Here is a 27,275-nt window from a genome sequence, read left to right as displayed (position 1 = left end):
GATTGCACATTCGTTACTCATATTGCTGAAAGATTTATTGCACCATCTCGATTAGCTATTGCATCGATGTTTTGCTACTAGACAATAAATAGCATATCATGGAATTGCTTATACGCTAAAGCTTACATACCTACAGGGCTTATGATTAGTCTTATTTGATTGGAAGTTTGCTGCTGATGCTGTAGGAGCTTTAAAACAATGACAAAGTAATGATTCGTTAAAAAGTTTTCCTAGTTTCCTCAGCATGTTAGGTATTGCACTTGTTTGAGGAGCTTTTATTTGTTTTGGTTTCTAATCGTGAATCAATGATTGCAGTAGGATGATCAAGAATGAATGGATTTAGCAAGCGATTTTTTCAACGTTGTCGCTAAACAGAATTCTTTGCCGACGCAGTACACCTCGCTTCTTTAACAGCGCACTAGTAACTGTTCACACGACTTTTAACAATTATAATCAACGGTTTGCTTTAAGCACAATAATTTTTCTAAGTCGTTGCAAACAATTCTAGTGAATGGTCACGGCTCGAGTTCTTCCATGACGTCTCCATAAAGTATTCTATTCGTTTAAAACATAAATCATCTGATTGCCAGTCAGATTAATGGTTCCAACTTTAGAGACCGTTTCATACATGTCGAACGTAACATCTATAGGTTGAATTAATGTCTTCATGGACCATCCGTTAGTATTTTTAAATTTCGAAATCTCGTCATCAGTATTTTTATTTAACACTATACCTAATTTTAGTTACTTGATGTAGAAAGCTCAACATTGTATTGCACTTTTTCGTTTAAAAATAAAATCTTTTGTCACCATTGCCTATTTTATGTTACAGAAACCAGTCGGAATGTACAAATTAACCTCTACCACCGATATAGTTCAGGATCATCAAAAAATAAATGCTTCTGTTTTTTGTGAATAAGGAAGAAAAATGTCTAACCTAGCAAGCCGAATTCTTCACTGAGAGTAAACCGTAGGCTGTGCCATGAAAACGTAAATGACAGATGTATAGTATACTGATTAAGGTAGAAATAATGAACGAAACTCATTAACAGTAATCGTTGATGGATCGTCTTAAGCTGCCACCTAGTTCATTCGATTTGTTTACTCCCAGGAAAAAATGTAGAACATCAAACACATGCGCACTGTTAAAAACCATACAACTATACTACAACTATCAATCTCTACGGTAGATACCCTAGAGAATCTTCTAAACCGAGCGCAGAGCCAACTACGGCACGCGGTGACATCGCCTGGTAGTGGCCTTCCGCTTTCGAGGATCGCTTGGATGACTTCTTGTCACCAAGTTGTTTACGTGTCGCCACATCATTCTGGGATGATTGGATATAGTGATACTCGTTTATTGGTGCAGGTTCTACCAGGGCTTTCTTATTGAGCAACTTCTGGACAGGTTTATTGCCACGTTTGCCATCGCTATGTCGCCTATGGTTGCTGTTGCTGTTATGCGTGTGATGGTGGTTGTGACCATGGTGATCGCCTTTGATCGCATGCTTTTTGATGCTGGCATCTTGCTGCGAACTTTGATGCTGGTGGTGCGATTGTTGTGACGGTTGCTGTTGTTGTTGTTCATTTTTCATATCGGAAATATCGGTTGTTTGGCTCAGCTTGACATCGGCAAAGACTGCTGCCATTTCGACTGTCTTCTTCACGGTAAGTGCTTCCGATGCATTCACTGGACGTCCATTGCCGCCTACGGTAAACAGTTCATAATCCAAGGCTAGCTTATCGTTAGTATTTTTCCCTGCTGATGGTTGTTTATTGGCGCAAGGCCGTTGCTCTCCATGTTGCGTGGGACAATAGCACTTTTCGTTGCTCACGCAGCTATCTGTATCGCACCAGGTCGTTGAACCTTCCTCCTGCGTTTCTCCCATCGAACAGTAGCACTTGTCATCACTTTTACAGCTAGGCAGCGAATTCCTGTTGCTCGCCTCGTTCAGTTTGGCGTTGATGTCATCTCCCCCTAGACTGCAGTAGCATCGATCCGCCGAAGTACACGTACAAGCATCCGAGTCATAGCTGCACTCCGAGCAGGATACGTATCTGCAAGAAAGCATAAACAGAGCATGATCAAAATGTTTAACGTCTCCAACTTATCCACGATACTCACCCGCTTGAACTGTTCCGGTTGTGATGTGCGGTCAAAGTATGCTCATGTCGAGCCTCTGAAACCTCAGAACCGCTTGTTCCAATTCTTGATCGATCCTTCTTATCGGCCGCTTTAAGATCCAGTGACAGCTGATCGGCGGCTGCGAGCTGTTTGCCTGATTTCCCATCGACACCGACCAGTTGCCGTACGGTAGATTCGACGTCATCAGTAAGGCTTCCGTTGGGATCCCCGGTGCAGTTTGATCGTGTGGATGCTTTTTTGTTCCGAAACTTCCCAAACCGGAATACCTTTTTGAGTCCCATTGCACCAAACAGCAGCTTGCGGCGTTGGGTCTGGAAGGAAGTGAAAAGGTTGTGATAGATTGAACGTTTTAATGGACGAATTTGTTCATGTTATAGGAAAGAGCGCAGTCCATTGGAAAACTCGCGGTGTGGTATTTTTGATCAGAAAAGCAAAGGAAATCATTTTTAACTTAAAAGACAAAGACGAGGATTTTTTCGAAAGTTTCGTAATCTTCATTTGGGTATACAACCACGGTCATCTGAATTATTCTTGCAAACATAACCGAAATCGACAAAATTTGACAGTGTTGTCAGTCGATTACCGGCAGCCTGGCGAAAACAGTCTAGCAGCTATGCACGATAGTTTGTTCGTACCACCAGCTCCGCTTCGAACCGAAGAATTCCCTCTGGAGAATCACCAGAGCGTTGAACGGAAGCCTGGTTCCGGCCAGCCAACGGTGCTGCGTAATCATGAAGTGCAGGAGATGCTGAAGACCGAAACCGTGGACAAGGGGCTTAATAGTTCCAGGTCTTAGGCCGGGAGGATGGTTCAACCGGTCAAACGATGAAAAAGTACCAGTATAAAATAGACATTGTTATGTGGATGAGTTAGTCGAGGCTGGTCGTGACTAAGACGCAGGAAATTACCCAGAAGGAACCACTAAATGTGCACGGAAAAAATGTTCCCAAATTGGAGAAAAAGTACTATGAATTCAGGAACAAGCACGTTTCTACGATACGAAAACAGGACCGCAAATCACATGTTTTATAATTATGTTCAATTTACATTCCGTAATGCCTACATAACACTTTTATTTGTGAAGATATCTATGTTAACTTAACCCTAGAACGATGCACTGGGGTACAAATGTACCCCACGCCATCTTTGGAGTTGTGTGAATATGAGAAGTCGGCATTTACCGATCTGGGACCCTAACCATAATTCAATTTGGAGTTCATAGTAAGAGTAGGAAAAGGTGGTCAAGACAGTTTGCTTTTGGCCTTCGTGGAAGCAGGAGTCAAAAATGGCGTAGGGTACATTTGTACCCCAGTGCACAGTGGAAGAAATCCGACCAAAAAAACAATTAATTGGAAGCCGCTGAAAAAGTGTGACAATATATACACCAAAAGTTGCGGAATTTTTTAAAAATAAAAATAAAATGCAATCAAATTTGTTCACCGCACGCAACTGTGGCCGGAGATGTAGGGCTTTGAAGATCCGAAACATTACCGGTTTTCATTAAATCAGAGGCCCAATTCAGAATCCGCTGAAAAAGTACAAAGAATTATAACGTCAAAGTTGCGGAAAACTCCAGCAATCAAGATTTAATCAAATTTGTTCACCGCACGCACTTGTAACCGGATATATGAGGCTTTGAAGATCCGGAACATTTCCTGTTTTCATCAAATCTGAGACCTAATTCAGAAGCCGCTGCAAAAGTACAAAGAATTACACCCTTAAAGTTGCGGAAAACTCCAACGACCATATAGCAATTCTTTTGTTTTCATGTCCAATTGATTAGAAATAAGTTCATATGAATTAATAGTGTTATATAATATTTTTGCCTGTCTCAATAGAAAGGTATTGCAATTGCTCTGAAAACCGACTTATTAACGCAGGCCCGGAGGGCCAAGTGACATACACCATTCGATTCAGTTCGTCGAGTTCGGCAAATGTCTGTGCGTGTGTATGTATGTATGTGTGTGTATGTGCGTCTGTGTGTGTATGTGACCAAAAATGTCACTCATTTTCCTCAGATATGGCTGAACCGATTTTGACAAACTTAGTCTCAAATGAAAGATACAACGTTCCCATAGGCTGCTATTGAATTTCTGATGGATCCTACTTTCGGTTCCGGAATTACAGGGTGGTGAGCATGTTCATGCAGAAAATGCCGATTTTAATAAATTCTGCAATGAATGTATAAAGGTGAAACATTTTCGAAAATATGACCACAACTGCTTCGATTTGTAGTGTTAGGTCACTAACATCCATTCAAAGTCTCTTTGACCACATTGGCCACCATCATTAGTTCCGGAAGTACCTAAATTCAGAATAACAGTCACATCGGTTTCTCGGAGATGGCTAGACCGATTCAAACAAACTTGGTCTCAAATGAAAGGTATTGCACCTTCGTAAATGGATATTAAATTTCATTCCGATCCGACTTCCGGTTCTGGAGTTACGGGTTGTGGCGTGCGATCACATAGCAAATTGTGATTCAAACCGATACTCCGATGAAAGCAAAAAAGGTAAAAATTTCGCTAAAATGTCTCTCAAACAACTTCAATTTGCAGTTCTAGATCACCGACGGCCAACCAAACTTTCGTTGGCTACATTGACCACCATAAACGGTTCCGGAAGTGCCCGGGTAAAGCGGCCATCTTTCAAAATTAACTAACTCACATCAATTTCCCGGAAATGGTTGGGCCGATTTTCGCAAATTTAGTCCTAAATGATAGCTATATTATCCCCACAGATGTCTATAGAATTTAGCACGGATCGCTTATATGGTTCCGGAAATATAATCCAGAACTAAAAATTTTTTTCAAAGGGGGGACCCCATGAAATTTCAGAAATCGAATTCGTATTTTTGATGCCAAGCATCTTTAAAATGCATGAAATGTCGAGATTTTATTTTATCTCGAAATTTTTTTTTTTATAAAAATCGACTTTTTGGGACTTAACCAATTTCGCTCCTTTTTTTTCAATTCAATATTACCGTGGCTGGTTTTTCTTTTGCAAAATTTTCGAACTCGAATAATGATTTCTTTTTTTGTATATAGTTGTCAAGTCATGTATAATAAAATTGTAATGTATACATTTGAAAGCTTTTAATAAATATAAGCAACTAAAAAATTCTCGTGTTCATGATTGAGAAAGGCACGATTGCACCGCTAGGTGGATTAAAGTTTTTTACTTTTTGCGATTAGTTCCTTCATTTTAAGCTCCTATGAAACATTGTAAACTGATTTGAAAAAATGCTCGCATATTTTCCAAAATCTCATTGTGTTCACATTTCAGAATCTTCCCAAGTAACCAAAAAGCATTATAATGTAGCCTAACATCTGCCTTTGATCCAGATATAAAGCAGTCTTATAGAGCCGTGAAGCCCTAAGCACTGATATAATGCTAGTATTATGCCAGAAAAGGCGAAATATAGTGCTATTACTGTGCAGTGTACGATTGTCGTTAGTGTTTTGTTCTGTCAGTGGAAATTTGACTTGTGACAATACCAGTTTAAATACTGGTTGTTTTACTTTTACATGTGTCCTTTATATATTTGGATGATGTTAACAATAAAACGATGTTTAACCATCCGGCAGTCGAGTTAGTGCACTGAGTGCACGTTGCTCTGTAAAGCTAACGAAACTGTGTTAGCGCACCAGCGGCTGCTCGTTCAGTGGGCCATTTGTGCGACTTCCGGGGGGTCAAGGTTGGAGAGAGAATCGGAAAAAATCTAGAACGAAAAAAGAAGTTTTTTTCCACACTGAGTGTTAGATCTTCATAAAAATCAATCAGCAGTACTGTAACAACATTTTACATAAGCTGATTGATTTTTATGAAGATCTAACACTCGATGTGGAAAAAAACTGCTTTTTCGTTTTTTGCCGATTCTCTATCCAACCTTAATGATTGTCCGGCAAATCACGTGCGAGCGACTAGCCATTGCGCGTGGACACCTGTTTACGAAGCAGAGAAAAATGATTTCCTGACAAACATCGTCTAGCCGGGCGTTCATTTCATTACGGGTCACGAGTGTAAACTACCTCAATGATGGTGCTGGCTGTTGATTTTGAGGTATCTGACGCAACTTTTCCGCTGTAAATATTATCTGAACAATTGTTTGTGGTTCAGGTAATGACATTGGAGATTGTGGAAAGTCGGGTAGGAGGAAATGGGTCGGAAGACTCGAATTCTCACCACAAAACCACTATTCCATTTCTTTCAAATGTGACATGAATCTTTTAATGACCACAGTGCAAGTAAGTGGTTTCAGATCATTCGTTTTCGAGCTCTCCATCGAGACAGAGGTTGTTTTTTCTAGTCCGTAGTGCTGTGTGAGGCGATAAAGAATAGTTTTAATCCGCATTCAAGGTTATTTTGCCAGTTCGGTTCGGTCCTCAGTCTTTTGTTCGCGTGTGAGGATTAAACAATAGCCAGCTGTATAAGCTGGATCGGTTCGTCGTTGGACACCAGTTTAAAGCTAAGTGGTTTTTGTCTTTTGTAACACATTTATTGCTTTCTTCCGTCTGCGCGGGCGCTGACCCCGTGCGTTGACGTTTTCTATGGTTCCCTCTCCGGATGGTCAAATGGAAGTTGAATCGGGTTCAACTTCTAAGGCTCCCCCCCGGCCCAAATGCTATCCAGAACTCTCAACTGGTCCATTTGTGGTCTTCTTTCGGCCCAAGACTAAATCACTGAATCTTCTTCAGATTTCTAGAGACCTGACGGAACGGTTCTCGGCTGTGACCGAAATTTCAAAGGTCCGCTCGGACAAGATAAGGGTGTTGCTAGCCAACTCAAAGCAGGCAAACGATATTGCTTGCTGTGAGCACTTTACGCGGGATTATAACGTGTATATTCCGGCTGTAAGAGTACAATCCGAAGGCGTCGTAACCGATGAGAGTTTGACGTGCGAGGATCTGCTGAAGTACGGGGTTGGCCGATTCAGAGACCGCTTACTTCAGCCAGTTAAAATACTTGAGTGCAAACGTTTGCACTCAGTAGTAGTTGCGGGGGATGGTTCAAAAACGTACCCCCAATCAAACTCTTATCGGGTGACCTTCGCTGGTACCGCTTTGCCAAATTTCGTCCTCTTGCACAAGGTTCGTCTGCCTGTGCGTCTGTTTATGCCGCGGGTCATGAATTGCACAAAGTGTAAACAACTGGGTCACACAGCCACCCATTGTAGCAATAAGGCCCGCTGTGGAAAATGCGGGGAGAATCATCTAGATGATTCGTGCAGTAGGCAAGCCGAAAAGTGTCCTTACTGTGCGGAGAGTCTGCATGATATCTCGGCATGTCCCGCGTACAAACTACGCGGGGATAAACTGAAACGTTCCCTTGCGGGACGATCCAAACATTCTTTCGCAGAAATGTTAAAGAATGCTACGCCACCATCCTCAGCAAACATCTATACTCACTTGCCTCCTGACGAGGGCGAGGCTGGTAACCCACAAGAGGGAACATCTACTAGGGTGCCTAGAATTTATAGGAAGAGGAGGAACACTTCCTCTCGTAAAGTTCCTTGTAAAGGCCAGAAGGTGTCCCTTGAGGGGGCTCCGAAAGTCACATCTATTGGAAGTGTTGCAACCAAACCGAAGCAATTAGCTCCTGGTCTCGGAGGATTAAGCTCAGAGAAGGAGTTCCCAGCACTTCCAGGAACATCAAAAATCCCAAGTGTTCCTTTGTTTCAGTTCGAGAGTAATCACAGCACTGGAATTATAAAACTCTCGGACATAGTGGACTGGATAATAAAAACTTTCAATATTACTGATCCTATTAAAAGTCTTATGTTAGCTTTTCTCCCTACAGTGAGAACATTTTTGAAGCAGTTGACTGCTAAATGGCCCCTCCTCTCAGCGATTGTATCCTTCGATGGCTAACTCATCGAACGAGGTCACGGATTTGATCACTGTTCTACAGTGGAATTGCAGAAGTATCATCCCGAAAATCGATTCCTTCAAAATTTTAATAAATAATTTGAGTTGCGATGCATTTGCATTATGTGAAACTTGGTTAACTTCCGACATAGAACTCAACTTCCACGACTTTAATATTATTCGCCTGGATCGAGACACCCCCTATGGAGGAGTGCTTTTGGGGATCAAAAAGTGCTATTCCTTCTACAGAATTAACCTTCCCTCGATAACAGGTATTGAAGTTGTCGCTTGTCAAGTAACAACCAAAGGCAAAAGCCTTTGCATAGCTTCCATATATATTCCCCCCAACACCGCGGTTGGGCACCGACGGCTACAAGACATCTTAGAATCCCTGCCAGCACCGCGACTAGTTTTAGGAGACTTTAACTCTCACGGTACAGCATGGGGTTGCCTCTATGATGATAACCGGTCTTCCTTAATTCAGGATCTTTGCGATAACTTCAATTTGACAATTTTAAACACGGGTGAAATGACACGGATTCCTGCTCCTCCAGCGCGCCCGAGCGCCTTAGACTTGTCCCTTTGCTCAACATCGCTGCGGTTAAATTGCACGTGGAAGGTAATTCCTGATCCCCACGGCAGCGACCATCTGCCGATTGTAGTCTCAATCAATAACGGTTCAAGGCCATTGAAATCAATCAATATTTCGTATGACCTCACACGAAATATCGATTGGAAGAGCTATGCTGCCGCGATATCCGACAACATCGAATCTACCCAAGAACTTCCTCCGGAGGAAGAGTACAGCTTTTTGGCTGGCTTGATTCTCGACAGCGCGAATCAAGCTCAGACTAGGCCAGTACCCGGCGCGAACATACAAAAACGTTCTCCCAATCCCTGGTGGGATAAAGAGTGCTCAGACGTGTACGCAGAGAAGGCCGCCGCGTTTAAGACCTTCCGGAACGACGGGTTACCCGCCAGTTTTCGACAGTACGCGACGTTAGACAAGCGAATGAAGAGTTTGATGAAAGCCAAAAAACGCGATTATTGGCGCCGGTTCGTCGACGGATTAACGAGAGAAACATCGATGAGCACTCTTTGGGGAACAGCCCGACGTATGCGAAATCGAAACAGTACTAATGAGAGCGTGGAATATTCAAACCGTTGGATATTCGATTTCGCCAAGAAGGTTTGTCCGGATTCCGCCCCGGCACAGAAGATTTACCGCGCCGCGTCTCCTCACGATAGCGCGAACGAAACACCTTTTTCGATGGTGGAGTTCTCACTTGCTCTCTTGTCGTGTAACAATAAAGCTCCGGGGCCAGACAGAATCAAATTCAACTTGTTGAAGAATCTGCCTGACTCTGCCAAGAGACGCTTGTTGAACTTATTTAATAAGTTCCTCGAGGCTAACATTGTCCCACTCGATTGGAGACAAGTGAAGGTCATCGCCATCCAAAAACCAGGAAAACCAGCCTCCGACCACAATTCGTACCGTCCGATCGCAATGCTATCCTGTATCCGGAAGTTGTTCGAGAAAATGATCCTATCCCGCCTCGACAATTGGGTCGAAGCAAATGGCTTACTGTCAGATACACAATTTGGCTTTCGCAAAGGCAAAGGGACGAACGATTGTCTTGCGTTGCTCTCAACTGAAATTCAAATGGCCTATGCTAGCAAAGAGCAGATGGCATCAGTGTTCCTAGATATTAAGGGGGCTTTTGATTCAGTTTCGATCAACATTCTTTCAGAGAAGCTGCACCAGCATGGTCTTTCAGCGACTTTAAACAACTTTTTACTAAACTTGTTGTCGGAAAAGCACATGCATTTTTCGCATGGTGACTTATCGACATCACGATTTAGCTACATGGGCCTTCCCCAGGGCTCATGTCTAAGCCCCCTTTTATACAATTTTTATGTCAACGACATTGATGAATGTCTTGACAATTCCTGCACGTTAAGGCAACTTGCAGACGATGGCGTGGTGTCTGTTACGGGACCCAAAGCTGTCGATCTACAAGGACCATTACAGAATACCCTGGACAATTTGTCTGCTTGGGCTATTAAGCTGGGTATCGAATTCTCCACGGAGAAAACTGAGCTAGTTGTATTTTCAAGGAAGCGTGAACCAGCACAACTACAGCTTCTATTAATGGGTCAAACTATCGCTCAGGTCTTCAATCCCAACCGTGTGCATTTCAGAAATACTTCTGAATCTACTGTTTTCTTCGACACATCCATGAAAGACGAGATTAGTGGAATTCCGGACCACATACGCCCACAAGTGGTTCCAAACATTTTTTATAATAAATTCCGAGAAGTCGACTGTTCTAAGATGTTTTATACTGACGGATCAAACCTCGAAGGATCCACTGGCTTCGGTATTTTCAATCAAAAGTTCACCGCCTCCTACAAACTCAGTGACCCTGCTTCAGTTTACGCCGCAGAACTAGCTGCCATTCAGTATACCCTTGGAGTCATTGAAACATTACCCGCAGACCATTACTTCATCGTTTCGGATAGCCTCAGTTCCATTGACGCTATTCGCTCGATGAAACAAGGCAAGCACTCCTCGTATTTTTTGGGGAAAATACGGGAGCTACTGAGTGCTTTATCTGACAACTCTTTCCAGATTACCTTGGTATGGGTCCCTTCTCATTGCTCCATTCCGGGCAATGAGAAGGCAGACTCCTTAGCTAAGGTGGGTGCCTTAGAAGGAGACGTTTACGAAAGACCAATTTGCTTCAGCGAATTTTTCAGTATTACTCATCAGAGAACCCTCGAAAGTTGGCAAACTTCGTGGAGCAGTGGAGAGCTGGGAAGGTGGCTACATTCGATAATCCCTAAGGTATCGACGAAACCTTGGTTCAAGGGGATGGATGTGGGTCGTGACTTCATTCGTGTGATGTCCCGACTCATGGCAAACCATTACACGCTGGATGCACATCTCCGGCGTATTGGGCTCGTGGATAGTGGTATCTGCGCTTGTGGCGACGGCTATCACGACATCGAGCACATTGTCTGGGCGTGCATCGAGTACAGTTCCGCTAGGTCTCGGCTAATGGATACCCTGCGGGCCCGAGGAAGACCAACCAACGTACCGGTTCGAGATGTGCTGGCAAGCCGCGACGTTCTCTATATGTCCCTTATATACACCTTTGTGAAAACCATCAATATACAAGTCTAACTGCCCCTTGTTATCTCCTTATCATTCTCAGAACGCTCTTCCACCTGTATCAAACCATCTGTATCGAATGAGCCAACAAACACGGGACCTACGGCACGAACATAACACGCTTAACTCGAAATGTAGCCGATCCACATCTGAGCCGTACTACGAAATCGTCTGGAAAAACCCCTGCCATCTTGAGGAGGACCACCCGGCGTCCCAGTACATGATTCCCCTGATGAAGGCCACCCGAGTTTGTAATCCATCCGTTGATCTCACGATGCCTGAAACTGAAATAATTTTCTCTCCCTGCCATCTTTGTCTACCCTCCCTCCCCTGACTCTTATACCCAGAAGTAACACCCCTACCCCACCCCCCCCCCCCAATATCATCACGAAGCATTTAGCTCTAGTTTTAACTATTATATTATATAATCTCGTTGAAATTGCCCAACTCTACTACCCACAAAAATAACTATAATTACGAATCTTTACAAAATTCAATCATGCCCTCTAGTTATGCCTAGTTTTAAGTTAGTCGTAAAAAATTGTCCCCCTTAATTAAACATTATTTGCTCCAATAATCTCACTGATAAAAATGTCAAACCATATTGCCACAAAAACTAAATGACCCCCCTAATCTTACGAAAACAATATTATCCCCTTGTGTAGATATATAAGATAGCTATAAAATCGCATTAGTTTCATTTAAAAAAAAATCAATATGTAATCCCCTAGTTTTAAGCAATTTAAAATGTAAAACAAAACAAAATTGGCACCTTTAAGCTAACGCAACGTGCCTTATCAAATAAACGATTTGAATAAAAAAAAAAGTGGTTTCAGATCTTGTAGCCGAACATTCATTTTCGCATCGTCCATAAACATGAATATCTTGATTACAGCGCTGCTACATACAATAATGTATTGTAAGTTGTTTTGCAAAATGATTGGATTTGCTTGGACGAATTTGTTGAACGCTCTCCGCACCGAATGTCGGACATCGTAGAACTCGATAAAGGCGATTTACGTAAACCGATCCTCCATAATCACCTTCAGCAAATGTTTCACATCATGAATGCTCGGTCGTATGTGAAAAGGCCGGAATTCAATTGCCTCCGTATTTGGCCGCAACGCCACTACTTGCGTCTGCGATTCACAGCAAGAATTACATTAACAGCTTCTTTTGTTTTTCAAACGACGCACACAATCAGCCTTATTCTACATTACGACGGATCGCTTTTACGAACGAATGTGAATTGGTCGGTGTTAAGTCAGACCGGACTAAGTCGCAAAATATCAAAAAATGAGATAATTATAGCAATGGATAAAGAATTTCGTCAGCTACATTCTCTTGCCAGATTTGAAATATGTAACAATAAACAAGAATTATGGCAAAAATTAATTTCCAATCATAATGTAAAGGATGCTGCGATTCAAACGACAGCAAAATCAAACGGGAGCCTACTTCGATCGAACCACATTCGTTCGAAAATGTGATCCGTCGCAATGCAGAATAAGGCTGAATTTGAAAGAAATTGCATTTGTCGTTCCCTTCACATTGGTTCGGGCAGAAGCAGAAAGCGTGGCTCGAAATAGCAATGTTCTTCAACATTTTCTCGTTAATTTGTTTAGACCAAACTCATTATTATTTTTTAAATAAACAAATGAGCTGAAGGTCACCGAAGAACTTGTTTTTTCTTGAATCATTTTTAAAAAATTCGGAGGCTTTCCCGCATAAATGTGTACTGTATGCCAACCATTGCATCAATCGTTCCAAAACCATTTTCAATATGGTTCGTTCAACAATAGTTTAACCATTGCCTAGTATAATATCGAACATAACCAGTGTGGTTTTTCCATGCTCGACCATACAAACAACGGGTTGTTAAGAACAGTCACCATACCAAAATGTGCTGTTTTCCATATACATTTTGACAACATACCATTCAAGAACCATACAGATTATGGTGGCATGCATATTTTAGGTTTAGCGATGGATAAAATATTAGCTGGAGAAAAAAATCTCTTCCCCTTCACATTTCAATTCTATCGATTGATGAAATATTATTTTGCTCTCGCCATCTTCTGAAGAATGCTCTTCGTTGACACAAAGTGGACTGACACTTTATCCAATTGAGCTATCTCCGTAATATTGTTAGACGAGAATTTTTGACCATCTTAAACTACAGATTTTTGGAGCAGAGTAAACAGATATACGAATAACAAAGCCCACCAGAGCAATATTAACCTCTGGCGCCAAAGGACAATGTAGTATACAAATCTCCAATATAGGATACACGGAAGTATTGGAAATGGTAACTAAAATGGGTATGGTAGTATAACAGTTCAATTATAATGGTGAAATATATCAGTAGTATTCCCAATATGGTGAGAATTATACGAATAGTTTGGAAATGGTTCCGAAGATTTCTGGAATGGTATTTATTTATACGGGTTACCCCTTAGCCCCCCCTGGCTACGTGCCTGGTTATGCTGCCTAAGCTCGACTCCTACCAGCAAAAGACAAAAGATTAGCCCGTAAGATTTAAAGCCTGTTTCAAATGATCTTGCTACTTCTAGTTTTGTGATCTGTATATTCCACATTTTTGTTTTCACTTGAGTACTATGGCTCTAAATTTTTAAAGCTTTCCCTACTCAGTAATCTCTAGCTAATTGAATTTCGTTAAAAAATAAAAAAAGAATTTCAAAAGTTTACGATGAAATATGCAGTAAGCAAGTAATCTTCCCTAACAAAGCTATTGAACTGATGCTCATGTAATGATTGTCAGCTGATCTTTTCATTCTGATTTTAAACATAACAAAAGTGTTCTTTACGATTTGCGCTATTTGTCAGAAGGACAATCCAAACAAGTATAACCAAGAATTACACGATTAAAGCATTGCGCATTGTACAATGTTCATTTAAAAATCGAAATACAAACCCCTCTTCCACATCCAGTTTTTTGTTGATTAGCCCCTGAGATGAACACTCCTAGCGCATTGTATTAGACGCATGTGAAAATAACCGCATTTTAATGTCGTCGTGGTCGTGCCTTGCATACAACGCTTTAATTTTTAATACCTTTTGAGACAGGTTTGTGTAAAATTTTCAAAATTTCGCGAATTTTCAAGAAAGAGTGGGTTAGGTTAACCTCTTGATCTTAATGAAATTCGTCAAATGTTGGCTTCAGTATTATTTGTAGATCCAATCCCAAAACAGTTTCCTTGAATTTTTCGATTATCTCAGAGGATTCTTCGTTGTCTGCAACAAATAAGTATGAACTGAGCGAACTTGGAGACGATTTATTGATACAACAAAGAAAATCACACCCGGATTGGTAAGGTAAGTAAATTTCTAGATCCTAATACGCGAGGTAATATGTTTTGTTATATATAGGGTGGGTCGAAAATTCGCAATGTTAGTAATCTAGGGTTAAATCACAATTCTGGAAAATGATGTCAGGGGTGTTTTCAAGTAAGCAAAAAACTCCAGCTCCCTAAAATTTAGTAAAACCCAACGCATGAGTATGTTTATTGCATATACTTAGGGATACCAGCTGCAAGATGAAAATATGTTTCGCTAATATCTCTTGCTTTAATTTTTTCAAAAATCTAAAGTTTTTCAAAAATTAAATTCAAAAATTCTCAAAAACTACAAAAAATTACTCTACGCTAAATTGTGAATAACTGATGTATGGATTAAAATAGAACCCTACTGTCTTTTCCAAAGCTAGTAAGATTTTCAATATTTAGGTGAGATTCATTTTCTAAAAGAGTTGGGTTTCGCTAAATTTTAAACCGTTCGAAATATTTTTTTATTTAATTCCCCAAATGGACCTTTTCCAAAAACCTTACCGAGGCTACCTTAAAACATCAATTTCTAGAAGTGCTGCAATTCAAAAGTGTTTTAACATAGAACTACGTTTTTGTTTTCGATGTGGAGGTGCAAATTCAACAAATATGATATGTAACGCAAAGTGGTTAGGTTTCGTCAAATGTTTACACTCTAACGAGCTAACATAGTATACGTAAGCCGTGGTTCGGACGAGTTCATTTTTCCGTCGAATGCGGGGCCGGAAATAACAGCAGAAGTAGCCAGACATGTTAGGACAAAGCTCTGCAATGCGGGTTGCATTTGAGCACTGCTACCGCTGGGGGTGGGGACGACGAAAGATCTAGGCGTGATGTTACCCTTCCATGTTTCTGATTGATTTTGTCGACGTCTTTCTCGGGGGTAAGGGTTTCAGCGTGAAAAAACACCTTTTTTGTCATTTTTTTTAGAAATTTGGGTGGAGCGATTTGATTGAAACTTTTGTACATAATAATGTATGCATAAGGGATCATCCATAAGTGACGTAGCATTATATGAGGGAGGGGGGAGTTTTGCATTTTGTGATGATGTGTGACGACAGGGGGGTAAGGGGTCATGTCATGCTACGTAGCTTTTTTAAAGGGGAATAACTAACATCGTTTTTTATTTTTTTTTATTTTACGGGGACAAGGGAGGGGGGGTGGAGAATTACCGTCAAGTTACGTAATTACCAGGGGGTATTTGGAGGTTTGTGACGAAATGCTACGATGGGGGAGGGGGTGTTAAAAATAACTCAAAAATGCTACGTCATTTATGGATCGTCCCTAAGATATTTTAAAGTAAAGTCATCAGTAGTGTGGTTCTACGTCAACAGTTCGTAGAACACCTTTGGGTTGGCCTTTGGCCCTCATGTTTCTCGATATACTGTATATCACTACTTTATCCACCAAACCGTCATTATACCTGCACATTGCTGTTCTTCCGCTTTAGCTTCTTCTTCTTCTGGCGCCGCATGATGCTCTTGGACCGCTGGTACAGTTCGTCCTTGGTCAGCGTGACGGCCAGCTTGAGCAAGAACTCCTTGTAGATCGGCTTCAGATCGTTGAACGACATTCCATCGGAATTGATTATGGCATTGAGGATATCGTCGAGGGAGTGCAGATTTTCCTGCAGCCGAAACTCGTTGAATAGTTCACTGAAGCCGAGGGGCGATCCACCCCCGCCTCCAACCTTGCCAGTGTGTCGTCTCGTAGCTCGCGATTTGTACCGTGCCAGACCGGCCGTGTTCAGGAAGCTGCCGGAGCGAGGGATAGCTACTCGCGTTAGGATGTCCCCACCGGAGCACTCCGATAGGGCTGGATAGTTGTTCTCGCCACCCTTGGACTGGTTCGGGTTGTCATCGTTTGAGTTGCTGCGATCGGTGTAGATGTCGTCTAGCGATGGGCGGTTCAAAACTGTTGAGTAAAGTTTATCAATAGTAGTCAATCAAGTTACGTAATTCAAAGCTTACTCGCTCTCGGTGGATTCGACGGGACCGGTGGAGGTCGTTTACCCTTGGGGGATCGTTTCTTGCGTTCTTCGGTGGAGGTTTCATCGTTAGCACCTGTCATGGTGTCGCTTTCTCCGCTTAACGAAGTGGTCGCAGATCTTTTCGTCTTCCTCGGTGGCCTTGGCGGTGGTGGTAGCATACTGCGTTGACTGGCGCTTGATCTTCGCGATGACACTTTTGAGGATCCCGGATGCAGATGCATATTGGTAGTTGCTGCACTGCTGGCAATACTCATACAGCTGACTCCGTTGCGGTTCTTGGGTCTGCGGGAACGAGCATTCTGGAATTGATAAATGATGTAACGAAATTAGACAAGAAACATCATAATCAGAACTTACATCTCCACTGCCCATGTGTGCCATCAGGCTTTGATAGAGCGTGGCAGCAATAACAATCGCATCCTCCGGTGTTTGACAAACGAATCCATGACACTCGAGTTGCCGGGGCATCGTACTTGAACGCATTACTATTGCGAACAGTGGTGAGTGAAGGCCGGATGACAGTCTTCGCTTATCCGCGGCGCTGCTTTATTTGAACTTATGTTAGCTAGGGTATCTCTGGAAGAAAATTTCAACTAAAAAGAGAAACTAACCTTAATGGTCGGAAAAGCGCCCGCTTGTCAATGTTTTCGGGATCGGTGATAAGGGGAAGAAAGGCAGCACCGCCTTCCGATGCGGAAACGACGAATTTCACGGCGGACCAAACTGCAATGTTTTGAAACGGAGTTACCATCGGTTCGCGTCCATTGGCAGCTTTCACGCGCATTCCGATGGTGCTGATGTCCAGTGTACCGGCGTTTTGGTTCTGCAAAGGTAAGTAGAAAGGAAGGCGTTGATTAGCAAAGCAGTACACGATCTAATTTAAGCTTAGTTTAAAAATGAATGTGGCATAAAAGCAAATATTTACGAAGCTAACGAATCGAGGCATGTAACGGGTGTTTAATAAAAAATCAGAATTTCTTCAGTCACGTAATTAAAAAAAACATAAAACATTTTTCAACGAGTTCAGTTTTTTTTAAGACATAATGTTTATTCTTCAAAAAAAGTCAATGAATATTGGAGAAGGGGCCCTGGTCAGCCGTACGACGCAACTAAGTCGTGATGCTCTCACAAGAGCGCTGAACGGCACTGACTCGTCACTTCACATCGCATTACTCTTCCGGATACAATTCCGGATCCTCGTGGTCAACTGTTTATTATCCTAGGCCCGCCAATTATTTTTGTACACTAGGAAACTGAGGGAGCGGAACAAATCCTCAATGGGACGGTACTGAGGTAAGTTGGTCGGGATCTTTCATTTGGCATGTACGGTATCTTTTTCTGCTCAAGATACTCCAGCGTCTTTTTGGCGTAATGGGAAGATGCCTTGGTCGGCCAGAAGACGTACTTCACATCCGTATGATGCTCCTTTAAGAACGGCAGAAGAATTTTCTCAAGGCACTTCTCCTGGTACACTTGTTGATTGATGGCCAGACCGCTCGGCTTGAACCACGGCTTTGAAATCCCTCTGTCCGATATGGCTATGTACAGAATAACTTTTTTTTTCAAATTTATGCTTAAACTTATATTTTACTTCTGAGGGTTTGGCCTACTTGTCGTTGGAGTAGTAGCTGTTATTTCCTGGAATGTGTGTCTTCGAGAGCGGAAAGTAACTTTCGTCGTTCAGCACGAACGACCTCTCGCGGTAGCTCTTCGTCGTCCACCGGCACTGCGATTTCACGATTGATATCTGCTCGTCCGTGTACTCGGAGGACCGGGTCGTCTTCCGACAGATGATGTCATCCATCTTGAGGGTTCGGTGAATCAAGGTATGGGAGCAGTGACGTATTATGCCGGCTTCACGGAAACTCGTTCCATCCTTGTTGTCGATTACCTTCTTCTTCTTCAGCATTAGCTTCGCCGGACGGCCGCTATCGACATTCCGCTCCACGCTCAGGGATGCCAGGATCCGGTAAACTGTACTCACGGGCACGTTTTCGTCTCGAAAGTGGTCTACCGTATTTTTTTCCACGATGACCATGCGTTTCGTAAAACCGTACAACACGCTCGTGGAGTGCTTCCTTTTTCGACGCCATCTTCGATTCTCAATTTTTATTTAACACCCTTTAAGGCAATAAAAAACCGAACTCGTTGACAGTGATTTCACCTCTGTGGACGATAGGAACACCGATTTCACCACTTCAACCAGCAAACTCAGATGCAAGAGCAACCCGATCGTCATCCACGAGAAAACAAGGAAAACTACACAAAGTCTACCCCCGGTGCCGATCGCAGTCGATATTTTCGAGTTGAAAGTGTAGTTTGTACGACAGCGGTTGGCACTGCTGGACCTTCCTCAGGTCAGTTCTAAAATGCCAATCCCCTCGCTGTTTTTAACGCTTTCACAGGTTCGACTGACGTCACCGATCATTCGCCTTGCCCCATGATTTCGCCCTTCGAAATATCCGCACAGATACGGGACAGTTACAGCATCACTACCGTCAACGAAGCAGGTAACGAAAACTACACAAAGTCTCTCCCCAGTTCTAGTCGCTTTCGCATGTTCTGGATGTAATCGTGTAGTAGTTTCGACAGCGGCTGGCACTGTGGAACTTAATGTCCATATCACGCTATTGCCAGGCGGACTCCATTGCGGTTTCTCCCGTTGCAGATGTTACCAGTGTGAATCCAACGAGCAACCGGTTTGGGGAAGAAGAGAAGAAAGTAGCTTCCCCACTTCACTATGACGGGATTGACCGGGGGAAGTGCATTTTTTTTTTATTCATTTCGTTTATTTGATAGGCACAAATGCGTTAGCTTGGCGGTGCCAAATTCTTTTGTTTTTACATTTTGTATATTTTAAAACTAGGAGGTTACAATGTTGAAATATTTTTAAAAAAGAAAAATTTTACAGCTATCTTAAGACTAGAAATAAGATTCTATATACAAGAGAGGGGGCGAAAGATTTTTTTTATGAAAAATTTTTAAAACAAGGAATTCAATTGTAATAATTTTTAGGAAATGTTTACAGTTATCTTAAAACTAACAATATAGTTTGGTACACAAAAGGGGGAACAAATATTTATGAGAAAATTCGCAGGTGTTTTAAGACTAGGGATACAATTCTATTTACAAGATGGGGGACAATAGTTTTAACAAAGAGGTAAAATTACAACTATCTTAAAACTAGGAATACAGAATACAAATTTGAACTTTTTTAGCGGAGACTTATGCTTGGTCAAGATATTCAGAGGGGGGCTGTAGAAGCAGTTGTATCAAGGACAGGGGAGAGAAAGCGTAGATGGTGACCGGGAGAGAAGAGCAAAACTTGCAACTTTCGCTCAAACGGGAGATCAGCGAAAGATTACCGCCTCAGTCTAGTAGGTCGGATTGGCGGATGGTATTCTTCGGACCCGCGGGGAATCCTTCAAAAGTCATCGGACCTTGAGTCGCTCTCGCTTCAGTTTCCGTAGTGGTAAGTGCGACGGCGGTTACATAGTTGCAGTCTGGAGCTGATCGGTCCCACAAGGCAAGAGAAAGCTTCTAAAACGAGAAATAAAAAGAGAGGGGCTAAATTGGGATATTTGTCGTTTTTATGAAAGTATAAATAAGGGACATATAGGGGAAATCACGATTTGCCAGTATATCTCGGACTGGGACATTGGGTGGTCTACCTCGGGCCCGAAGGGAATCCTTTAACTGAGACCTGGCGTCCAAGTACCCGGCGCATACCCAGACAACGTGCTCGATGTCGTGATAGCCCTCGTCACAAGCGCACAGACTACTCTCCGCAAGCCCAATACGCCGCAGATGCGCATCCAAGGTGTAGTGGTTGGACATAAGTCGGGACATTACACGAATAAAATCCCGACCCACATCCATCCCCCTGAACCAAGGCTTCGTTGATACCTTTGGGATAATGGAATGTAGCCATCGTCCAAGTTCACCATTGCTCCACGAGGTTTGCCAACTGTTGAGTGTCCTCTGACGACAAATACTAAAAAATTCGTTGAAGCAGATTGGTCTTTCGTATATGTCACCATTTAATGCGCCCACCTTTGCTAATGAGTCGGCCTTTTCATTGCCCGGGATAGAGCAATGAGAGGGGACCCAAACAAAGGTAATTTGATAAGATTTTTCAGATAACGTACACAAGGACTCCCGTATCTTCCCCAGGAAATATGGGAATTGCTTTTTGGGCTTCATCGCACGAAGAGCCTCGATGGAGCTGAGGCTGTCCGAAATGATGAAGTAGTGATCTGTGGGCAGAGTGTCGATGATCCCAAGGGTGTACTGAATTGCAGCTAACTCTGCGACGTAAACTGAAGCGGGATCATTGAGCTTGAATGAAGCGGTGATAGTATTGTTGAAGATACCGAAGCCAGTGGACCCATCGAGATTTGATCCGTCAGTGTAGAACATTTTGTCACAGTCGACTTCTCGGAATTTATTATAAAATATATTGGGGATCACTTGCGGGCGTATATGGTCCGGGATTCCACGAATCTCTTCCTTCATGGATGTGTCGAAGAATACAGTAGAATCAGAAGTATCTAGGAAACGAACACGGCTGGGAGTATATGAAGAAGGATTAATGCTCTGTGCCATGTAGTCGAAGTACAAGGCCATAAATCGGGTTTGAGAATTAAGCTCGACGAGCCTCTCAAAGTTTTCAATCACCAACGGGTTCAGAATGTCGCATCGGATGAGCAATCGATATGAGAGTTCCCAAAATCGATTTTTTAGCGGAAGAACGCCCGCCAGCACTTCGAGACTCATCGTATGGGTCGAGTGCATGCAACCCAAGGCAATGCGCAAGCAACGATACTGGATTCTCTCCAGTTTGATGAAGTGTATGTTCGCAGCGGAGCGGAAACAGAAACACCCGTACTCCATCACCGACAATATCGTTGTTTGGTATAACCTGATCAGGTATCCTGGGTGAGCACCCCACCATGTTCCAGTTATTGTTCGGAGAAAATTGATCCTTTGTTGGCATTTCTGTTTCAGTTACCTAATGTGACATCCCCAGGTACCTTTAGAGTCGAACCAGACCCCGAGATATTTAAATGTGAAAACCTGGTTGATCGTTGCACCCATTAATAGAAGCTGGAGTTGCGCCGGCTCACGCTTCCTAGAAAAAACAACCAACTCAGTTTTCTCCGTGGAGAACTCAATACCCAGCTGAAGAGCCCAAGCAGACAAATTGTCCAAGGTATTTTGTAATGGTCCTTGCAAGTCGGCAGCTTTGGGCCCTGTAACAGAGACCACCCCGTCGTCTGCAAGTTGCCTTAGCGTGCATGAAGTGGCAAGACAATCGTCAATGTCATTCACGTAGAAATTGTAGAGCAGGGGACTTAGACATGAGCCCTGGGGAAGACCCATGTAGCTAAATCGCGATGTTGTTAAATCGCCATGCGAAAAGTGCATGTGCTTTTCAGACAACAGGTTTAGCAAAAAGTTATTTAAAATTGGCGAAAGACCATGCTGGTGCAGCTTCTCTGACAGAATGTTGATAGAAACTGAGTCAAAAGCCCCCTTAATATCCAAGAAGACTGATGCCATCTGCTCTTTGTTAGCATAGGCCATTTGGATTTCTGTAGAAAGCAACGCAAGGCAATCGTTCGTCCCTTTGCCTTTGCGGAAGCCAAATTGTGTATCTGACAGTAAGCCATTTGCTTCAACCCAATTGTCGAGGCGAAACAAGATCATTTTCTCGAACAACTTCCGAATACAGGACAGCATTGCAATCGGCCGATATGAGTTGTGGTCGGAGGCTGGTTTTCCTGGTTTTTGGATGGCGATGACCTTCACTTGCCTCCAGTCATGAGGGACAATGTTACCCTCAAGAAACTTGTTAAATAAATTCAACAAGCGCCTTTTTGCAGTGTCAGGTAGATTCTTCAGCAAGTTGAATTTGATTCTGTCTAACCCTGGGGCGTTATTGTTGCATGATAAGAGAGCAAGTGAGAACTCCACCATCGAAAACGGTGTTTCGTTCGCGGTATCGTGAGGAGACGCGGCGCGGTACGTTTTCTGTACCGGGACAGAGTCCGGACAGATCTTCTTGGCGAAAGCAAATATCCAACGGTTTGAATATTCCACGTTCTCGTTGGTACTATTACGGTTACGCATACGTCGAGCCGTACCCCAAAGAGTGCTCATCGCTGTTTCTCTCGTTAACCCGTCGACGAACCGGCGCCAATAACTGCGTTTTTTGGCTTTCATTAAACTCTTCATTCGCCTTTCTAGCGACGCGTACTGTTGATAGCTAGCGGGTAACCCGTCTTCCCGGAAGGCCTTATATGCAGTGGACTTTTCCGCGTACAGCTCTGAGCACTCTTTATCCCACCACAGGGTGGGAGACCGTCCATGGGTATTCGCGCTGGGTACTGGTTTAGTCTGAGCTTGATTCGCACTGTCGAGAATCAAGCCAGCCAAAAACCTGTACTCTTCCTCCGGAGGAAGTTCTTGAGTGGATTCGATTTTAACGGATATCGCGGTCGCGTAACTCTTCCAATCAATGTTCCGTGTGAGGTCATACGATACATTGATTGTTTCCGATGGTCTTGAACCGTTAGCAATTGAAATCACGATAGGCAAATGGTCGCTACCGTGGGGATCAGGGATCACCTTCCACATGCAATCTAACTGTAGCGAAGTCGAGCATAGAGATAAATCCAACGCGCTTGCGCGTGCTGGTGGTGTAGGAATCCGCGTCATTTCTCCCGTGTTTAAGATGGTCATGTTGAAATTATCGCTAAGATCTTGGATTAATGTTGATCTATTATCATCATGAAGACAGCCCCATACCGTACCGTGCGAGTTAAAGTCTCCCAGAACTAGCCGCGGTGCCGGTAAGGATTCCGTGATATTACAAAGCGTTCGGTGCCCTACCGAGGCTCTAGGAGGAATGTAGATGGAAGCAATGCAAAGGTCTTTACCTTTGATTAAAACTTGACAAGCGACAATTTCAATGCCTGGTGTCGAAGGGAGGTTAATTCGGTTGAAAGAATAGCACTTTTTGATCCCCAAAAGTACTCCTCCATAGGGGTTTTCTCGATCCAGACGAATTATATTAAAGTCGTGGAAGTTGAGATTTATATCGGAAGTTAACCAAGTTTCACATAATGCGAAAGCATCACATTTTAAACTATTTAGTAAAAATTTAAAGGAATCGATTTTCGGGAGGATACTTCTGCTGTTCCACTGTAGAACAGTGATCGAATCGGTGACCTCGTTCGATGACTTAGCCATCGAAGGATACGATCGCTGCAAGGAGGGGCCATTTAGTAGTCAACTGCTTCAAAAATGTTTGCACTATAGGGAGAAAACGTATCAGAAGGCTTTTAAGAGGATCAGTAACATTGAAAGCTGTGAAAATTAAGTCCACTATGTCAGAAAATTTCATTAGTCCGCTACTGGACTGAGTATCTGTTTGAAAAAAGGGGACACTTGGGGTTTTTGGTGTCCCTGGAAGTGGTGGGTACTCCTTGTTAGAATTAATATTTCCAAGTCCTGGAGCAAATTGCTTCGGCTTTTGTGCATCACTTCCGTTGGATTTATTGATTGCGGTTGGCGCACTCTGAGTGGACGACACCTTGGCACCCTTACGAGGCAATGTAGGGGAGGCTAGATTTCTCCTCTTCCTGGATTCCCCTGGGTTAACCAATGATGTTCCCTCTTGTGGGTCGTCAGATTCTTGCTCAACGCCAGCCAAAAGAGCAAAGGAATTTTCGGAAGGGACAGATGGCGAAGCATTCTTTAGCATTTCTGCATAAGAGTGCCTCGAGCGATCCTTAAGGGAGCGCTTAATTTTATCCCCGCGCTGCTTGTACGCCGGGCATGACTTAAGAGCATGCGGAGGGTCCCCGCAGTAAATACACTTCTCAGTTTCTCCACCGCAAGCGTCATCCTCATGCTCTCCCTCGCATTTGCCGCACCGTTTTTTATTGCCACAATAAGTGGCTGTGTGGCCCAGTTGCTTGCAATTGCTGCAGCTCATTACCCGCGGTACAAATAGGCGAACAGGTAGGCGAACCTTATCCAGGAGGACATAGTTGGGAAGAGCAGATCCGGAGAAAGTCACCCGAATCGAGTCTGACGGAGAATAAGTTGTCTTATCATCTTCAGTTTTTGCGGAATACAATTGCTTGCATTCCAGAATTTTCACCTTTTGAAGTGAAGGGTCCTTAAAGCAGCCAACCCCGTACTTCAACAGGTCTTCGCACTTTAGACCCGGTTCGGCGACGACCCCATCGATCTCCACAACTCTACAAGGCACATACACTTTGAATTGCTTCGTAAAACGCTCGCTGCGAGCAATCTGGTTTGCCTGGTCGAGGTCATTTACTATAACGCGTATCTTATTAGCTCGAACACGTGTTATCTGAGCCACGGACGGGTAGTTGGCAGTCAGCTCCCGTGAGATTTCTAGAATATTGGGCGATTTCGTGTTGGGCCGGAAATACACCACCCAGGGTCCAGTCGAACTGGCTGGGTATGTTTTAATACGGGGAGGACTGGGGGAATCAGGGGAGGGAGTAATTTCGGGTTTATCCGGTATATCCATGGGAATATCATTCCCATCCAATGTTACTTCGCCCTCGGCCATTTAGGCACGAGGATAACACGTGGTGTAAACGAGAGATGAAACTTATATTCAGGGGAAAGGGCAGAAGTAGAGATCGATCGGGGAAAGGGAAATGAAAGAAAAAAAAAATACTTAGCTTATATAGCGGCGATTCCGACTATTCTGGTATTCACTTCACCAGCCTGGGCACCGGCGAACAAAGACTGCCTCGAACAATGGTTGACCTTCACTGACAATTTATTCTTGTTCACTTTATGCACAGCACCAGAAAACGAACTGCTTCGATCGAGAGCTCGGAGAGTTATGGGGGGAAGTGCATTATCACTACCTTCTGGATATACAGTCCCCGCAATTCCCCTCTTGGCTCTCCGCAGGTAAAGACACATCGCAACAAAACGAACGGTACCAGAACATCAATCTCCCGGTTGAATAAAGGCATCTGCGACTTTCACCTGGAGCAGGCATTTCGACAAGACCGTACCACTTCGGCTCGGCATCTCTTTCGTCGAAGAACCAACAAATGAAAACTACACAAAGTCTTTCCCCAGTGCCGGTCGCTGTCGGTAGTTATGGAGGTGATCGTGTATGAGTTTCGACAGAGGCAAGCATTGTGGAACTTGACTTCCCACAGGGCAGTCCCATTTCCTCTTCTACCTCTCCACGGAACGAATTCTGTTGCGGCTTTTCCGTTAAAGCACGCATCGTACAAATAACCAGTTGGGAAAGATAATCACAAAGGGAACAACCGGGGAGAAGAGGGCTGTCCCTACAGTCATCGCATTTCTTCTCCATGCTTTCTACCGGAGAAGGCACGTCGCAACAGCAGTTTTAGAGCACCGATCTTTCAACCACGTCGAGGAACCCAGCCGGCGAGTCAACACGAACTCGTAGACGTTCACCATCAAAATCGTCTTCGCTAGCGACGATTACCTTTCGCGGAAGCAAAAGTTCGCCCTGCAGTGGAATATTCGAGGCCTGTGTTCAGTGACCTTAACCCGCCGGAAGTCGCGCAAATGGCCCACTGAACGAGCAGCCACTGGTGCGCTAAGACGATTTCGCTAGATTTTCAGAGCAGCGTGCACCCAGTGCACTAGTGTGACTTCCGGAGGGTTAAGCAGTTGAAGGCCTAATACGAACTGAGCTTGATCGGCGTTGCAAAAAGCAAAGCTGGACACCCGAGTGATTACAGCCAATTTTTTTTGCTAATCACTATACTTTACTACTTGAGCCTGGGAGTCACCGATACTGGCAACAAAAGGTCTTGATTTGAGGTCGATGGCAATATCCAAACAAACTCTTTCGGATACAACTGCCACGTGGTATCGATCTACGTCCCTCCTAGTAGTCAACAGTGTCAAGAACAGCTGAGCGATTTCCTTGAGCAGATCTCACATTCAGCGCTTGTATTGGGCGCCTTCAACCCGCATCACATCTGTTGGGGCTCCAATAAATCTACCGCACTAGGCTACTCTATTGCCGAGAAAACGTTGGCGGAAAGACTAGTCATCCTCAACGACGGATCGCATACCCGGATTGGTCCAGCGACTAGTGTCACTTCAGCTATTGACCTCTCGATCCGCTCTGAAACTGTAGTCTCGAAATTTATTTGACGAACTCTCCCGGACACCCATATCAGTGATTATTTTCCCATTCTCGTTTCTACTCTCGGACTGCCATATATTTCAACTAAAAGACAAAAATAGATCTACTACCAAGCGGATTGGATAACTTACGAACGTCACCAGCGCTATTCGACCAGGTGTTGAAATATCAATCGACTGTAATATTGACCGTTCAACTTAAGCAGCAAACGTCGTGATATCCCGTATAACCGGCAGAGTCGGTCTAAAAGCGGGTCCATGGTGGTGTCCGGAGGTTGAAGCGGCCGGCAAAACGAGAAGAAAAACACAGAGCACTAAGGCGTATTCAGGCAGAAGACCCATGGAAAGCAGATGTACTAAAATGCTTCCAAGAGGCGCAGACATCCGCAAGAAAGTCGATCAGTGTGAGGAATTCGTTGCGAAGATATCTCCAAGTTCCGCTGCGGCGGAGATATGGCAGACATGAGATGGAAACGTCGCTACACGGATAAGGCGGAAGAAGTAGTTGAGAGCTGGCACAGCATTACAGCGAAGGATCCGCAACCTTCAGTTATTCGCCATT

The 27,275-nt window shown here is 43.6% G+C and overlaps 1 protein-coding gene across 3 annotated transcripts in view; it reads right to left on the bottom strand.

Moving 5' to 3' along the window:
* Window positions 1–27,275, bottom strand: part of LOC131684504 (uncharacterized) — a 245,449-nt gene continuing 218,174 nt past the window's right edge. For 2 of the 3 annotated variants that reach the window (XM_058967445.1, XM_058967444.1), the window contains 6 exons: window positions 17,134–17,345; window positions 16,880–17,066; window positions 16,503–16,821; window positions 15,956–16,446; window positions 2,126–2,457; window positions 1–2,058 (listed from right to left, as the gene is read on the bottom strand). In XM_058967445.1, the coding sequence (XP_058823428.1) occupies window positions 1,182–2,058; window positions 2,126–2,457; window positions 15,956–16,446; window positions 16,503–16,821; window positions 16,880–17,066; window positions 17,134–17,345 (2,418 nt within the window). In that variant the 3' untranslated portion in view covers window positions 1–1,181. The remainder of the gene's footprint in view (window positions 2,059–2,125; window positions 2,458–15,955; window positions 16,447–16,502; window positions 16,822–16,879; window positions 17,067–17,133; window positions 17,346–27,275) is intronic. The other variant, XM_058967446.1, reaches the window with a different exon arrangement.

The sequence above is a fragment of the Topomyia yanbarensis genome, chromosome 2 (genome assembly GCF_030247195.1).
Source record: "Topomyia yanbarensis strain Yona2022 chromosome 2, ASM3024719v1, whole genome shotgun sequence".
Taxonomy (NCBI): Eukaryota; Metazoa; Arthropoda; class Insecta; order Diptera; family Culicidae; genus Topomyia; species Topomyia yanbarensis.
This window is presented reverse-complemented; position numbering and strand designations above follow the sequence as displayed.